The 18,066-nt window shown below is 39.8% G+C and overlaps 1 protein-coding gene across 1 annotated transcript; it reads right to left on the bottom strand.

Annotated features, from left to right (window-relative positions):
• Positions 1-1,186: 1,186 nt before the first annotated feature.
• LOC118334632 (serine protease HTRA1B) lies at positions 1,187-17,723 on the bottom strand. The gene is made up of 9 exons (XM_035670628.1): positions 17,564-17,723; positions 17,178-17,292; positions 16,483-16,572; positions 7,272-7,466; positions 7,079-7,111; positions 5,777-5,891; positions 4,759-4,816; positions 3,134-3,229; positions 1,187-1,826 (listed from the first exon to the last, which is right to left on the bottom strand). The coding sequence occupies exons 2-9, from the start codon at positions 17,289-17,291 to the stop codon at positions 1,658-1,660; spliced, it is 870 nt and encodes a 289-aa protein (XP_035526521.1). The 5' UTR covers position 17,292; positions 17,564-17,723; the 3' UTR covers positions 1,187-1,657.
• Positions 17,724-18,066: the final 343 nt, after the last annotated feature.

The raw sequence follows: 18,066 nt of genomic DNA, 5'->3' as shown, positions 1-18,066 counted from the left end.
CCACTTCACCTGTCAGCCCACCTCTTCTGTGTGAAAGTTGTTCTACACATTACTGTTGGATAAAGACTCCACTCCAAAATCTCCGTATTATAAAAGATAAACATTTGCATGGACAATTTGTGTTTACCCACTAAAGTGAGTCGTAAAGCTTTTGATCACATGATCTTCCTCTGCAGATGGGGTTGCTAAAAAAGAAAAAATTAAAGCTGCAAGCAGCGATGATCAGGCCCTCGCACTCTGCGTGTGTTGAGGTGTGCTGTGGCCGCACCATGCGCCAGCGTATCGTGTGTGGACCACGACCATAATCACCACACAAGGCTAATTTCCTATTGCCAGTGGGTGGCAAGATCACTATGACTGAATATTGGCATGTAGATGTGTTCAGACTCTTATCAAATGTGTGAAGTTTGGTGGAGATTGAACCATGTACGCTGAAGTTATGACAACTTCCTGTTTCAACTGTCAAAATCCGACGCCACACACTATTTGTGAATTTCAGCATACACGTCACAAATAGCACAACTTTGAATTTTTAATGTCTTTAGATTTCACTGACCAAATTTGAAGTCGATCCGTTCGTTCAAATACGAAGCAAAAAATCGCAGAACATAACTACTAAATTCAAAATGGCCGACGTCCTGTTGGGTTTGGGGTATGGGTCCAAGAGACTTTTAGAATATGTAAGGCATTTTTCATGCTTCGTGCAAGGAGTTTATATGCTTTTTTCATACACATATAAATAAAATCTTTACTGAAGACGTGTTTGTTTGTATGTTAGCTGTTGGTTGAAATATTAACTTTGGAGAAGAAAGTGTAGAAAACCAAATATGTGATGATGTAGAAGCAGAAGACAACACTCCACAAAGAGGAAGAGGGTTGAGAAACCTCATGGTGTCTTTACAAGCTCAGGGGATCCTAGAAGGCTCCATGTGGAACCCCTACAGGCAAACTATGAACCTCATTAAGGGAAGTTTGTCATTCACAAAAGAATTGTTATGAAAATAGAAATGTACAGTCGTACAGAATAGTCAGAACTAGTTAAAAAAAAGTCTGTTACGCTTATTGCTATTACTAATGATGATTTATGATCAAATATATAATAATGAATAATAAAATTATTCATATTAAAATAATAAATCAAACATCGACTGGCAGTTCTTACAACAACATGGTCAAGAAGACAACACTTTTGAAAATAATTTTATTCCCCTTTTTTGAAAAACTGTCAAACACATACAGACAAAAATACTATTAAAAAAATATTCCATCAAGAACATACACAATAAAACAGAACTACGGTAACCTGCAGTAACCGCTTTGTAGCGACAGATGGTGTTAGTAGAATATAAAAGGTCTGTGATGATGGAAAGTTAATTGGGATTAGAAGAAAAATTCAAACTAATATGAGAAGTATGACAACAGGGTCGAAGCTCCAGTTCCCAGGGTTATGAAGGTGGACCTTTGAAGGTGTGTGTGTGTAGTAGTAGTACTAATAATTACAAGTTCTTAAACGCAGTAGGTGTGGCCCCAGACACACACACCCCTGTTGGTTGCTTGGTTTTTCAAAGTGTTCATGATTGGTTGAAAAACACTGAGAGCCAGCTCGGGATTGGTTGACTGGTTGGGTCGTTGCGTTGTTGTTCGTTCAGCTGAGAGGTCAAGGCTCGATATCCTCGGGGATGATGGTGAGGATGACGTCCTCGTTGCCTCGCCTCACCACTGTTCGCAGCCTCTCCTCATGCTTTATGGCGGCACTGACATCACTGGCCGAGGTGATCCGCTCGCCATTGATACTGATGATGACATCACTCTCCTGCAGTCCAGCTCTGTCGCCAAGAAAGAAGAGGGAAGGTTGACAGATGTTACAAAAGAAATTAGGCATTTGGGGCATGTAGTTGATTTCCACAACATTACATTCAATATTCATTACGTATAATTTTTACGAAGTGACCACAATAAATCTGCAGGGTTGTTGCGATTCCTACCAGCTACCACTAGATGGAGATAATAGTTACAGATCCATTCACGAGCTTGTCATTTAAAGGTACATTTCCTAATTCTGCAGCAGTAGCTATGGCAACCCCAAATCTGCTAAATAAATGATTATATTTCAGCTCATTTGAGCCCAGGTTTGTGTTTGTCTTCAGCAGAATATCTCAGGTTATATCTCTTTTAAAACTTTCTTTATGTGCCTGAGAATATAATATTGTACTTTGTGCAACTTGGCCCTTGTTTGTTGCTTATGTAGTCATTTATAACAATACATAATAATGTTATAGAGAAATAGTTGACGTGAAGCTTTATAAATAAAGCGACAAGTCATAAATGTGTTGAATATGGTTAGGCCACGGTCTCCTGAACTACTTTAATTATTTGAATGAATACAACCTGCCACATGTAGACCACAAAAGACATGGTAACACATTTAGAAATTGTGTATTTGATGTAGATCTGGATCTAGACACAATTTCTCAACATTTTCCTTTATTAAAATCACACATTTAGAGGCCAGTGTAGCTTGATGGCATGTGCTCTCTGTATTCAGCTCCTGAGGTGAACCCAAAGCAGTCTCTTCTTGTTCCTTAAATGACTGAATGCAGTTTGTCTTCCTTGCCAGAGTGAGTTGGACAGTCTGGGTGGGAAACATTCATAATTCTGCCCTCACTGCCAAATTTCAGCCCAGCTTTAAAACCAGAAGTGAACTTTCCACATCCTGCACTCTTTACACACAGTAAGTTCAAATCTAATAAATTTCCTTTCAGCAAGATCAGGTCCTCATCCTGACTCCAGCCTGTGTTCCACATAAACCCTCCAGACAACAAGAAAACAAACTCAACCTGCTATGTTTCAGGTGGAAAGCTGCGGTTTCAACTTCAACTTCAACAAGCTTTTCATGTGGATACCAACAATCTTTCCAGGGACAAAATATATTCTACAGCAGTGAGCCTGGAAACAACCGGCATGCACCCTTCTATCTACTGTATTTTCCCGTGACAAACTCCATTACTGAATGTGCAGATGATGAATGCATTACATATCGTAAGATCCTTTAACCTGGCTGTGAAAATATAGCTTGTTGATTTGACATATTGGGCCATACACCAGATAATGTGGAAATAAGAGAGACACTCACGCCTCAGCTGGAGTCCGACTGATGACCTCAATGACATACGCCCCAGAGGTGACATCTGGGAAGTCTGACTGCCTCTCCTTCAGCTCTTTAGCCAGCCTGAAGGGAGAAAAAGAGGAGAAAAACAGCCAAAATATGAGGTTTTGTACTTACTGTCTGGAACACACCAGTCTGATTTTAATTCAGCTTGAAGTGATGCTTTATGACTCATTTTAAATCACAACATGCAAAGCACTGCTCTGATTAATCGTGACACTCAACCTTCAGGCTTTGCAGAGCTGCAACTTCAACAATACAGATCTGATTTTAATGAAGCGTCTTGTTGCTGATTGGTCCACAGGGCACTTGTATTATTCAGCTACAATGTTTATTCAAATTGTACAGGCTTAACAGATTCTTCCGAATACTAGCTAACAAGATCCAGGTGCACACAGGAAGCTAAAATTATGCAACAGGGCTTTCTGTTAATTTCTGTTTACAATGAAAATCAACTTCCAGAGACTTGAAAACATTAGATAGTTCCTTCATAGGTCATTTGTCATGAACATTTAGTCAGTAAACTACAACATTTTCTATAGGCTATAGGCAGGACTAAACCTAAATTAAATGTTCAATATTATTATTGCAGATAACAAAACTTATACCTTATTTTAAAAAATGGTGTCACATGTAAGAATTGATATTCACTCGGTATTCATGAGCTGAGGTTCCAGCAAACAGAAATCAAGAAGACAGCAATGTAGAATTGGGGCATGCTTTACATTAAAAGGGTTGCTATTCCCATGTGTCAGACAGTCCTTAAATGCAGCAGCAGTGAAATTTTCCAATGCTGTCTCAGCTTGCAACTGCATCACAATAGGATAATGAATTTGACAAAAATATAAAATTGATTAAATGTTCACTGTAATGATAATGTAATTACCTATTACCTTAGCCTAAAATTTCTCCCAGTTTATTCTCCTATGTAGTAAAAAGTTGCCAGTAGGGAAAGAAATCAATCTATAAAATGATGGTATGCTTTGGAAAAATAGTAATTATTGTAACATATGGTGGATGAAAAGGCTAAAACCCACTGGTATGTTTAAAATGAATAAGCTGTCATAAAGTGATTTTGCTGCTTTGGGGTGTTTCCTACAGTGACCCAATCTGGAGGGGCAGCTTGGGCGTTGCTTTGACCTGCAGGCTTCAGACCTGGCCTGGGTTGACTTGACATTCCTATTTAAACGCATCATTTAACGGCAGATATCTAAAGCTGAGGTCACATTTCCGATATGATCACCACCCTTGTTATGCATGAAAGGATTGAGAAACAACTGTTCAAGGACCTGGGGAGTTAAATCAGACTGCCTCATCTCACTACATGGATTCTCATATTTTAGTGTCTTTGTTTTTTTTTTTTACACAGCTGAACAGTCTTATCTAACAGAAATACAAAAGATAACGCCATTTTATTCTCACTACATGTATGGGAAAACCTCGGACTGTGTGGATATAGTCAGGTTTTATTGCAGTAAAGTGGAAAGTTTTTTTTTTTTTTACCAAAATCGCTAACCTTAATCACAAAAACTAAAGAGATGTTCATATCATTTGATGAAAATGTTATGATGTCCTCAGACCCAGAAACTTACGTTGGAGTGAGAGTCATCATTCGGACGCCGATGTATTTCTTCTTCTGGAATGTTTTACCTGGAGAACATAAGGAAATGTGCAGTTTGTAAAGCTGAGAAAACCATTACTTCATATGGTCATGTAAGGATTATCATCTTCCCTCACTCTATTTATCATTTGTTCTTAATCAAAAAGTAGCACAAGGACAGAAAAACATCTTCCGTAAAGATCTCTGACAGGCATTTGTATCCCAGATCATTTATCATTTTATCACTGTGATGTCCCTGTCCTGTAAATGCTGACATCACATCAATAACATTCATTTCTCTGACATGGAAGCCAATTATGAGCTCACATCTTTTGTGTAACAGTAATGTGGACACATTCTCCCTACTGTGAATATCTTCCTCTGTACCTAAAACAATATTTTCTAATATAATATGTATAATATTAGGAAATTGTTAGGAATCATTTACACAGATTTACACAGTTTACAGCACCTACAGGTATAAACCATTAAACTGTGTGTAATGGTGGAGAGAAAATGACACCAATAAAAATACTTTTAATGTATTTCTGGCTCAGCAGGGAAATTCCAATTTCAGACTACTTTACTAGCTGCTGAAGCAGGCTACATTTTACTGCTAACAGGATGTAGGTTTTACTCATTATTTTTCATTTCTGGCATGCCAAATACTTGGCATTACAAGACACTGCTGTATATAAAAAATCCAGAAATGTAAGACATATTCTGATAATGTCTGTAATGCTGATAATGTGCAAACTTCCCAGACTTTCTATATTTAACTGGCTAACTTCAAGATCCCCTCCAGACATGTAGACATGTATTATGACATATTTTAATAGTCTGTTTGGAACAATAATGTGTGTCTGACATGTTTTTTCTTCAAAAAAAACCTTATAATTTCCACATTAAAATCCATATAAAAGTATGTTCTCCTTTTACCTCATTAGGAATGTAAGAATCAGTGAATATGCAGGTTTTGGCAGGAAACAAAGAGTGAAACTGTTGCGAACCTTTGATCTGTCTGTCATGTGACTCTGCCAGGAACTGTCTGATCTTGTCTGAGGGGATGGCGAAAGAGATTCCAGCTGTGACCTTCAGGGTGTTGATGCCAATCACCTCTCCATCCTGCAGATACACAAAACCACACGCATTATTTGGCTGTCAATAACACCCAACAGTAAAAGTCAAATTTCCTCAGGAAGCTTGTTAAACAGCATTTCTGACGCCACATTGTTCTTTGTTTAACACAGCCAGCTGAAAAACAATTGTATAATCAGAGTCAGCTGTGGACTGCAACTATTTGCCAAGCATTACCTAAACTCTTTATTTACCTTTCCTAATAAGGTCTTTATGGGCCTTGGTGATTGTTTATATGAGATTACGTATATCTCTGTTTCGCAAAATATGGATGTGATCCAAGTAATAAGAAACTGTATTTCTGTACTGGTTTCAAAAATAGTAAGAAGGGATCTAAGAAATAAATTAACTTGAATCTCAGGGAGATGTAAGCAATACATGACTGGTTAACTTTTTCCAGAGCATTCAATTTCAGCTTCCGACCCCAAACAAGAGGTGAAAACACATTAAATACACTCCACCCACATTTCTGTTTCCTCAGGCCCCTTCACTGCATTTTTCCTTCCATCCTTCCACCAGGTGCCCTTAGGCTTTCCCTACTTTGCCCATCATCTTCACCCACCCCTCTTCACACCTGTTTCCACTTCCCTCATCTGTTCTGCAATTGCCTGACTTTCCCCACCTACGTCTTCACCTGCATCTTCTACTCTTCTCTTTGTTTCTCTGTCTTTTCGTTTCAGTTGCAATGTTGGTTTTGCACCTTATGTTACTTCTTTCATACCTGCCTGCCTGCACCTGCCTGTAAGCCTTCTGAATCAATAAATCATTGAAATAATCCTATCTGCCTCGACTGTCTGTGCTTGGGTCCTCTTCCTGTTGCCACCCTCCCTCACTGCCATTTCTAAATGTTTTTTTAATGGTATGTTTGCTATTTGAAAACTATGATGCAAAGGTTGAAAGTAATTTACTGAAATCTTTGAGTTAAAGCAACATGCTACCATACATGTTCTAATCGATCTGGTTAGTATTTAATGTATAGCCAAAAAGTGTAATGGGTTTGTTAGTAGCTAGTAAAATTACAAAATGTCATCTACTGTAGAAATGCAACATTGCATTTAAGTATTAAGTGTGCACGTAAAAAACACTACTGGTAGGAGAGCTTTCTGACATGCAGTATGAAATATGTTCAAATAAAGTAATTAATTGGTAATCTTTGGACAAATTAGAAATCTTACCAGGTTAACTAGTGGTCCTCCAGAGTTGCCGTACTGCAAGAAAACAAAAGCATAAGCAAAAAAAGAATGTAAAAGCAAAGATAATAGTACATCTCCATTAAAGAATCACAATAGGTTTTAACAGAGAAAAATACAATATTTTATTTGATATTTTTGACTAATTTAGAAGATTGGTGTTCGAGGCTCCACTCACGTTGATAATGGCGTCTGTCTGGATGTAGTCCATGTCAGAGTTGCGGAGGCCCAGCTCCTTGCCTCCCCTCTGCGTGGTGCTGACAATGCCAGTGGTGACGGTGTTTTGCAGGGAGAACGGGCTGCCTATGGCGACAACAAACTCTCCAGGACGCAGATCTGCCGACCGGCCGAGCAACAGCACCGGCAGCTTCATCTGCTCCACCAAACACACAAGGGGAGGGAGAAAATATGGTTGAAGAAAGAATGCAGTTTGAGACACAACCACCACAAAATACAGAGCTTTGTTGTTCAGAATAATGGCCAAAGACAGCTGACAATAAAGAGTTAATAGACTCTATAATCTGTTACACTTCCATTGAAATTTATAGTAACAAACAATGGTTTAGTTTAGTTAGCCCGACACTGATTAGTCCATTCCTTTTATCATGTTGGGTTTTTCATCTAAATTTGGTGGAGAAGAAGGTGAATTAAAGGACCACAGATGACGAACGCCATTTGAAGGAACACCCACATGGTCACTGGACACACACACACACACACACACTTGAGGTAAACAGCAGTTTATTCTCTTTAAGCTGTTGGAGACAGACGCGGATTTCCTGTGGAGAGCTGAGTCAGCTCTCAGTCTGGACGAGGCTTGTCTTCATCATCTCCAACCCAAACTCTAACCAAACTGTAAACTGCAAATCACCATTAACAACAGCTCATTTCAGCCCCTCAGCCTGGTTTCCACCAGGACCGACCGATGTGTCAGTCAGACTCGCAGTGTGTGTGTGTTAGACATCTAACTGTAAATCCTTCAGTTTGTTCTGATTAGGTGTGTGTTTCCTCCTCTAAAATCATACTGGTTCTCCTGGTTCATTCATTACAACTACTACAAGTATTTTTCACAAAAGCCACACTGAATAAGATCTTCAACAGTGGTAACTGTTTAATGTCAACACACCCACTAAAACGTCTTCCTGTAGGACTTGTGAAAGAAGTCAGAAGGAATGTTAAGTGATTGCAGGATATTTGTAAAACATGCAAGCTTTCCAACATTTTTTCCTGTACAAGCAATTTTCTTATGCAATTTTACAGACATCATAACGATGTTAAAACTATATAGAAATGCAATCAAATAATGCAAATACATTGTGTGTGCAAATCTTACAACTAGAACATTTAAAGCAGCAAGCATCACATCAATTGACTCTTACTAACATATGATCAGTTGGCACAGCAGTTTCCTACAGTTTAATGCTGTCTGGCCTGTTGCTTTAGCACTTTTCTAGCTGCCAGCCTGTCTGCATGTAAATGTGCACAGAAACCAACATTGCCAAAGAAATTAATCACATCCACGTGTCATTACAGCATGAGTGTGATGTGATTTTGCGGTCCAAACTAATTGCTAAGATGGAAAGAGAGATCCAGAACAAGTCTCGCTGGACAAGTTTGTAAAAACAGATTTTTATTTGTACTGTTGTTTATATGGCTGCAGGTCGCAGCTCTGCCTGCGTCTCTGATTAACTGGCTGGATTATTAACATTTCTATCCCTGCCACTGCAGTTTCCAGTGCTGTCATATAAAAGCTGAGTGTGCCTGACTGCAAACACACACACACACACACACACACAGACACACACACATTCTCTCATACAAAGTTCACGTTGCCACTGAACGTGAAGAGACCAGTAAAACATTTTGTATGTAATAATCTGTTAAAATAGACTTTAATAGAATTTCATTAGTCTCTATTTTGCTCACTGTCACTCTACCAATTTCTCTCTCTCTCTCTCTCTCTCTCTCTGCACTTTATTAAAGGAAACACTCAGACGGCTGTTTGCTCTGCCACCGCTAATTAATTTTAACCAGTAGACACACACACACACACACACACACTCAATTCGTGCCAACAATTTGGAAATTAAAATGATATTGTGTGTTTGCCTTGATTTTACATAATAAAAACATGTGACAATGAGCTCCAATCAGCCTCCACTAACTCTATTAGTATCATGTATTTTCTTAGTCAGCTTCACATTTTCTGCCAAAGTTACAACAGTGTTGGTTATTTAACAAGATATTTTAGTATTTCTACTTTTCTTGGTGTTCTTCTTACTGATTTGAAATGGTTGGAACTTTTTTTTTTTAATAAGAAAAAAATGTGTCACACAGTTGTATCTAACAATTGGGATTTAGAAAATATCTGAATCAAGCTTAGAGGAGTTTTGGACTGTACTGTACATGTGTGTGATTTAATGCGTTCTGTCAACAGTTTTGCAGTCCATTCTAATGGCGGCCTAAGGGAAAATAAATGCTTTTTGGTCCACAAGAGTTTTTTTGTTGCAGTGCTGGGACAAACTGGCAGCGAGGCTGACTTGCTGTGCAGTGTCCAGCTCTTTCAAAACATCTATGATCTTAAGACACTTTGGCTTCGGCTCCAGCCCTCAGTGGTGGAGTTAGCTGATTGGCCGACCCTCCGTGAACTGCGTGCTGGCTTGCTGTATGTCGTCCTACTAACCTACTTCGGCCCCAGATGTGACGTTGAGCAGAAAAAGTGAGACATAAAGCAGCCGCGATGTTAGGACCCAACTTTCATCAACGTCACGCTCCACAGAGCATGACAAGCGTCTGTTTGTCTGTCAGCATGTGCGTGTGTGCATCTTGTTTCCCCGGTGATGACAGACACATCTGTTGCCCATTTCCTCTGTTAAGTAACATAAACCTTAAGACTCTGACCCACTTTTGGTAGGGTTTAGTAAGAGGGGGAGAGAGAGAGAGGGGTAGAAACATAAGTATCAAGAGTGAAAGAGAAGGAGGAACAAGGTGAGAAGGTGTGGAAGAAGGAGTGAATGGTATATGAAATGAAGCAGAGAGATGACAACACAGAGAAAAACAGATGCAGGCAGATGTGACAGATGTTTTTTACATCTAAGAGCAGCTGTTGAGTGATGAAGACCTTTCCAGACAAATGAATGAATATAAAACGCACACTCTTTTTCTCTCCGTTAGATTGACATGGACCGCAGGTATGCTCAAAACATCTGTACATGACCAACATCTTGGCATGTGGAGTGTGTGCATTAGTCTCTATATGTGTGCATGTGTATGAGAGCGAGAGAGAAAGAAAATGTGTGTCCTGTGGTCTGTGTAAGTCATGGCGTATGACAAAGCAAAATAAAATGTGGAGCCTGAAACAGAAGCCCAAGTTTGAAATTAAAGTGTGCATTCATTGCAGCCTCCATGTACCTCTCACATACACTTCACTCTGTTAACACTTCCATCCACACCAGTAAAATCAAAATATAGTTCCCCAATTAATACTTAACACAGCCTGTTTCCCCTCAGATCTCCACAAAGGTTCTCAATTACTTAAATTTACAAATGATTTTTAATTTGATCATATCACGAAGCCCTGTCTATTATTATGTCATACCTATAATACATTATTTTTTACCTATTGAAACATTTTTTGTTTTTACTTCTTCATATATTTACTCTTTAACACTATGTTTACATACTTCCTTTTTTCCTGCTAATAATAATTTCTATTGGCAGAGTTTGATTCATAGAATGTTTATTACAACCTACTTATATAATAAATCCCAATGGGAAACTGCATTAGTTATTCTAATGAGGACAAGGGCATACATGCACACAAATGAACTCTCTCCTAAATCACCATCAAGCATATACAGCCATAAACAAGATGGTTATGAATGGATTCATTCAGCTCTACTAATCAGAGCTGTACTCCATCGGTTAAACATAAAGCTCCTCTGTTCGCCCGTCCTCAACCCGGCACAAGAATCATCTGAACATCCGTCCAACAGACAGCCTGCTGAGCTCCGCCCACCAGGAAAATTACCATGTTTCTCGCTCTGTGGTTTTCAGGATGACAGCACTTTGTCCAGGGTGAGATTACAAAGCCGAGGGGCTGCATTCAGTGGTAATTTAAGAGACGCCAACACAGCAGAGTGCAACAAAGCAACCAAAGACAAAGACCACAACAAGAAACAAAGCAGTGGTTTTGTTCATCCCTCCTGTCTTCTTCTCTCATCATTCTGTCCTTCTCATTATCTCTCTTTCCCAGTCCATTCATCCATCATGCATACAATCTCAAGTACAGTAAGCATGTTAGAGTGTCAGTTAACCCAGAAAAATGTCTCACTCATAGTGGTGTCGAGCCATGCAGCACCATGTTTTCTTATGTAACAAGCTTTTGTAAGAAGCATCTTTACCTCTGCTGCCACCCCCGTACAATGGAGGTCAACAGAATTTAGGGACAGAACTGTTTGCTATTTTTTCAATTTTTTTCTTCACATGTTTCTCTAAATGTTAATTTTGTGTTAATCAAAAGTCAAAGTGCAGATACCTAGCATCTGTGCTGATTGTGCCCCACCCTGGGGAGTGATCGACCTTTTTTACCACAGATATTTTCACATGTCACAACAGGAAAAGCTGAGTTTTAAATAATAGAATTAATGATGGGCTGAATTCCATTTGGCTGCTTTAGTTTCAGGGTCCTGGTATTGTGCATGCCGGCCCATAGTCATATTTCACAACCGACTGGGACACTTAAATAGAACAGAGCAATAACAACTGTGTTTTTCTTATGATGGCAGGTCAACATGTCTGCTGTGGAAAAGGCCTATTGCACACATTCAACATATCCATATACTCTGACACTTGATTAACACAAGAACATAAAAAAAACATGCAAGGGAAATTAAATGTTGTCTTTTCATTGTCATTTCTTATTTGGTCTCCCACTCCTTCCTCTCCTTCTTGCTTCTTTCACCCTGGGCAGAACCAGGCCGTTTAGTTTTCTGGTTAACAACCAGAGCGGGGAACTGCCAACTCTGCAAGGAATTTGCTGAGGGAATAAAATCTGAGGGAATAAATATTATTTAAATCTCTTTAACTTTAAAATGATCTCTCCTGCTCTTTGGAAGACCATAATTCCTGCATCACTCCAGCTGAATTGATTCACTTCAGATGTTCAAGCTGAAAGTGTCTGCAGTAGCAGTAGTAATTCTATCAACAGTTGTATTAAATAACAGTATTACTAGTACCAGTATGGATCAGATGCTGCTGTTGGCCTTCAGACGTCCCGGTCTGTTAAATCCTATGAGCGGATCAGATCAGCTGAGAGCACTTTCATAAGCTGCTCATGGACTCATGTCATGGAAAATGATCGATGCTGGATCAAGGTGGAATATTGCCACAAGGCTTTACTGGATGAGTTAAGACTCAAAACAAAACTAGAGTGCTCCTGTCTGCACATGCTCAGAGGATACCTGCCTCAGTAGCAACAGTACAGGCCAACACTGCTGACACATACTTACATACTTAAAGGAGCTAAGACTTTTATTTTATCGCATTCAAAAATGAACAAAAATTAGAATGTGAGGAAGTAACAGTTTTGATGTTATATCAAATACGTTACATGCTAACCAGCTAGCCCTGGCTATTCTTGTAATACCACTTTCTACCTCAAGAGGCCAAAGTGAGTCATTGTAGCATCCAGTCTGCCCTCAGTCCAACAACACTGAGGTGGTTTTCTTACCAGATTTGACTCCTTGCAACCCTGTGCTGACCCTGCGTTAACCCCTGTTCAGGCCTCTGGAGGTGGGTGCCCGACCTCCCTCATGCCCCTCTCCTGACACCTCTCCTGTCCTTGCCTGAACCCATCCTTGTCATCCCCAGAGTCAGAGTCCTGGTTGGAGCCACTGTAAATCACCTTGGTACTGCATTGTCATAAAACTGGCCTCTGTCCAGCTGTGTTCACTGGGATGCTGCTGAGCTCCTGCTGCAGAATAACTACTGACTGACTATCATCTTAGCTGGTCCTAAAAGCCCTGCACACCCACACAGGTGTTTTACATTAGCTCAGTAGACCTCTAATCTGGTAACCAATTGCTGCCAGTCCACATTTGACATCATATAAGAGTTATTGTAGAACTACAGTCTGGCAGAGACTCTGTCAAAACTTTTTTTTATCTTGAGATCACAAGAGAACAGTTTGGGTTATGTCGAGATGACAATCATAAATCCAAGGCAACAGAAGACAACTGAGTAGATAGAGTGGTAGTCTGAGTAGTCAGAATTGATCTTGAAGGTCAAGGATGTGAACAAAGCCGCTATGTCTCTCTGCTCTGCTTTCATAAAATCTCCTCTGATAGAAATGTATCTGCCCTGAACATGCAGCCACACGTCTGACTGCTTCGTCTGCAAACGATTTACTGCTGCAATTACACCTAAAAGCTGTTTAATGCTGACCTGCACTATCTACACACTCGGACTGTGAGGTTTTATTGAGAAGTGCCTCCGCCAATATTCCTGTTATTCCTATATTGGACAGTCACATCCTTTTCTCCTGGGATTTGATCTTTAAAAATGACGATTTAACTGTCGGAATAAAGTTCTGATGGAATCTAATATTTCCCCTCTGAGTGGCATTTTTTAGGAGAGAGAACAAAGAAAAATGTCAGTGAGAGGGGAAATATGAGATTCCATGAGAAACTATTTCTGATAGTGTCAGTGGACACTTGGAGTACTCTCATTTTTGCTTTTTATTTCTGAATTAGTGGTCTAGATCCAGTAGGGCAGTTTGTTTACAATGGATTTGTTCACTCTTCTTGATGCCTGACTGAATTCAATTTAGCTGCTTATTCAGGATATAATTGACATCATAATTAACAGGGACAGAGGACTGATCTAGAAAAATAGGACCCTGAGTGTAAACAACCAGAATTGTCCTTAATTAGTTTTCTTCATGATATTTTAATGTCAAACTACTTTGTGTTTTCTTCTGAGGATATGGAACACAACAATCAGACAGATGAAACGAACTTTCATGCCAGAGAGAAGTGTGTGTGGGAGAGGTTGGATGACTGTAAGTCATTTGTGCAGGAGTACAGTTGTCTCTTGGGTTCTGTGCGCATGTAACCACAACCACAAGTGCAGTAGTTTGTAAATTTCGGCACAATTTCATGCCCTGAAGCTCCAGTTACACCCCACGGCCCCGCCTAAACATGCAAGAGAAAAACCATAATCGTCTCTGTGTGACCGGCAAACATGAACTCACACCCTGCACTCTCAGTGTCCCTGTGTATTGACTTAATGTTTCGTCTGAGTTTGGGCTGTTCTCATTCTGCCTGAAGTTAAATCTGAGACACATTAGACTTAGACACCGGCGGCAGTTTGGTTTGCAGAAAATATAGGAACCTATCTGTCAAATCTCTAAATAGAGGCGCCTGCATGAGATAATGGAAAATTCATACTTGTATGAACACATACACTGCCATATATGGTTATCTGAAAAACAGCAAATTATATAGCCTCAGTCAGAGCATTTTTACATTTAGGTGCAATCCTGTCCAAAACCTATCCTATCTTTAATAACATACCCAAACCTGTAATTAGTTATTGGCAAATTTACTTTTTCGACAGATCACACTTTTTTATGCTTCCACTTTTCCAGCTAAATTCATTGATTTCAGATGTTTTTCTACCCTGACAGGAAGGAAAACATATACGTTTCCAAATAGCACAGTCATGATGTTTCTATTCTTTTGCATTTTGTGTGACTCTATGGAAGCATCATCAACCCCCCAAAATCCTCTACTGATCTGCTGATTGCAGTTCCAGATGGCAGGAAGGATGTTTGTGTATAGATGGCATTAGCAGGTCTGAACCTGCTGTTCTAACAGACAGGAGGTGGCACAGAGACAGTTCAGTGTTACACAAATCTAGTCTTTTCTAGTCTAATTTTAATTAAACTGACACATTCTGTTGTATATATCTTGGGTTTTCTGGGTACTTATGATGGGTGGAAAATGTAACAATTAATACCTCGAATAACTCATGGGTCACGGTATGTGTGGGTCCTTAAAAAGAGAACATTTCTATCATACTATTTGAAGACTTTGAGAGATCACAAAGTTTCTCAGATCTTGTTTTTTTTATATTATGAAAACAGAATCCAGATCAGAGTTGCATAATGCACCCTGTCTGCTTTCATAAGCCCAGCTGGACTTAATTTCCCTTGATATATTACCTGTTTCTCTTATTCAGCCTATTTATAAATCCACAGATTTAACTGCCTACGTCCAGTCACAGACTTGTTTTGGTTGCAGGTTGCTTTTTGGATCTCAACCTCCATAGGGCAGATGTAAATACAACCTGCAGAGATAATATATTTCAGCACTGTTCTGGTGAGTGAATCTGGCATCAAAATGTCTGAACTTTACGCGTTTAAATGCACCACATTCCCCATTAAATGTCTGACCTTGTGCACTATGTTGCAGCTCTGGCTACCCAACGTCAGTACAAAAATGAGACACGTTGACCTCCTTATGCTAAAATGTTTTTCCATTGCACACATTTTGTGGAAAACCTCACTTCCTGAACAGAACCGGGCTGTCCAGTCATCTCTGGACCAAAACAAAGTGCTACGAATGGAAACCCAAAATTAACCCACATAAAAAGTTCCTTCTGTGTCCCTACTGCTCCTCAGATATCCACTTTCAGGAGACATCAGATTATTTTGCTGAGGTGCCTCGTCTGAGGCGTCTCTAAAATTAAAACCAGGCTTTCTGTTTCAGCAAAAGAACATTTTCCAAAAAGGAATAAATACCTGAATTTGTTTTGGAAAAGAAAGAGTGAATCTAAAAGGGAGACAAAAAACAAGTGTGTCTGAGAGGAGAAGAAAGAAGAGGAGAGAAGAGGACAAGAGGACACAAAACTTCTAGAGAGCTGCATCATAAAATCAAGGCAAGATGAGGTTTCTTGGGAATTATTGCAAACAAATATCCTCCTGTTTTGTGCTACATCTCTACTTTCCTCTTGATTAATATGCATCAATTCCCCAAACTTTTTCCCAATCACTAGATGACCAGCTCTGGATCCAAGGAAGGAACCTTCAGCATCCCCCAGTAGTACCCAGCAGATATTCTTCTGCACACGCTCCCTTACTACAACTACAAAAACTTCTGCAGACTTTAAAGAAGCAGCAGATACATTAGGGGGATATGATCAAGCTAACAGACTGAGGAGTTGATATCGCAATGCAGATTTCAAAATGTAACAATTTCAAGGCTAACGCTGACCTAACCCCTAACTCCCTGTTTGGATGTCAGATTGAAAGGAAGATAAAAAGAAGAGTCCCTACAGACAATAAATATACAGGCATAAGGACTATCCCATCCACTCTCACTGCTCACCGGTGTATCGATCTTGATCAGAGCGATGTCGGCCTTCTCATCCACATCTTTGATCTTGGCGTCAAATGTGGCTCCGCTCTTCAGCTCCACCTAGAGGAAATAAAGAAATGTCATCCTGCTCAGCAAATGCAACTCTTCAAATGCTACCCCTTGGTGAGTGGTCCTCCGCTTCAAAATACTGTATGACACTGTAGGTGCCCCTCTTAGGCCAGAGATGTACTCGCGTTAATTTCTGAGAACGTGCAAAAACAGACCAAACACAATGCACACATGAATGCATAGTTACATGCAAGTCTATCTCTGGCCTTAGCATAGGATAAACATCAGGGACTTCTGGTCAAGTTAGTCATAATAAATACTATACATTCAGTTAGACTAAAATAAAGCTTCATTGGTTAATGTTGTGAAATGGTCGCACATCCCCTGACTTTGAGGGCAGCCGCGTCCAGAAATGACACTAGAGGGATACCTACAGCATCTCATTTTAAAGTAGAGGGCCACTGACCAATTGCAGAGCAACAGATCTCAGTGGCTCCTGATATTCAAAAGTGCTTTCAATGTCATATTAACAACAATTTCAAAACATGAAACAAAATCATGAAGTGGACACGTAATTTTAATGATTGGAAACAATAAATGACATGGTTAGTATCTTTCCCCTCCAATGACTCTACAGCTGTACAACTGTTTCGTACCTTTACTCGGTGCTTGTTGGCCACCACATGGGCGTTGGTGACAATGAGTCCGTCTTCTGACACAACAAACCCAGAGCCGCTAGCTACTGCCACCTCCCGCTTAGAAAATATCATCCTGAGCAGAAAGAAGAAGAGACAGGAACATGTTTCTGGCTTATAACTTCAAACGAGAAATATAAGGACACCAATCCAACTCAATCACCTAAATGGATGTTAACGAAAAACAACATTCCTTCTACACTCTTGCTCCAGTAAATTACAGAGGTACTATAATAGGTTTAACTACAGGTGTGTTAAGATGTACCAAGTGATCATGTTAAAGACTGGAAACATTGACAAAACCACTGTTTTTTTGTGTAGGTTGTCGGTTCAGTAGTTTTTCTTACTTGCGGTACAGTTCAATATGAACGACAGCAGGTGCAATCTTCTCCACCACGTCAGCGATGAAGTTGTACTTGTAACGAAGACTGTCAGGGTTCTGCTGACCTGAAGAGGGAAAAACACAACGTCAATGAACTGTATCACTCTCTCTCTCTCACATACACACACACAAAGCATCCACTTCTGGCTCATCACTTCATAACCACAGTCGAATGGATTTGGCTCAGTAGTAGCACAGTTCTGGGATTGTACAAAGTGTTGGGAAATCATTGGAGAACGTCGTCCATAACGGGACATAATCTGAATTTCGTGTGTTTCATCTGAACCATGATGGCTGTGCGTGGTGCAGGATGGTGCGGTGGGATCCAAACTGTAGCTGCTGTCTTAAACCGATTCCAGATGTGGCGCGGAGTATATGAACTGTACATCTGAGAGCAGCTGCAGGCTGTCTGTGCCTCCTACTAATGCTTATAAAACAAAGGAAATGACTCAGATCCTCAAACAATAC

This window comes from Morone saxatilis, unplaced genomic scaffold (genome assembly GCF_004916995.1).
Source record: "Morone saxatilis isolate NCDOM2014 unplaced genomic scaffold, NCSU_SB_2.0 Contig1, whole genome shotgun sequence".
Taxonomy (NCBI): Eukaryota; Metazoa; Chordata; class Actinopteri; family Moronidae; genus Morone; species Morone saxatilis.
This window is presented reverse-complemented; position numbering and strand designations above follow the sequence as displayed.

Bases quoted from the DNA above. Each gene is read 5' to 3' on its own strand.
- LOC118334632 (XM_035670628.1), bottom strand. From the start codon at position 17,291: ATGATATTTTCTAAGCGGGAGGTGGCAGTAGCTAGCGGCTCTGGGTTT. The intron at 16,573-17,177 runs GTACGAAACAGT...TATTTCCTCTAG, and splicing joins CCAACAAGCACCGAGTAAAG to GTGGAGCTGAAGAGCGGAGC. The intron at 1,827-3,133 runs GTGAGTGTCTCT...TCTTGGCGACAG, and splicing joins AGTCGGACTCCAGCTGAGGC to AGCTGGACTGCAGGAGAGTG.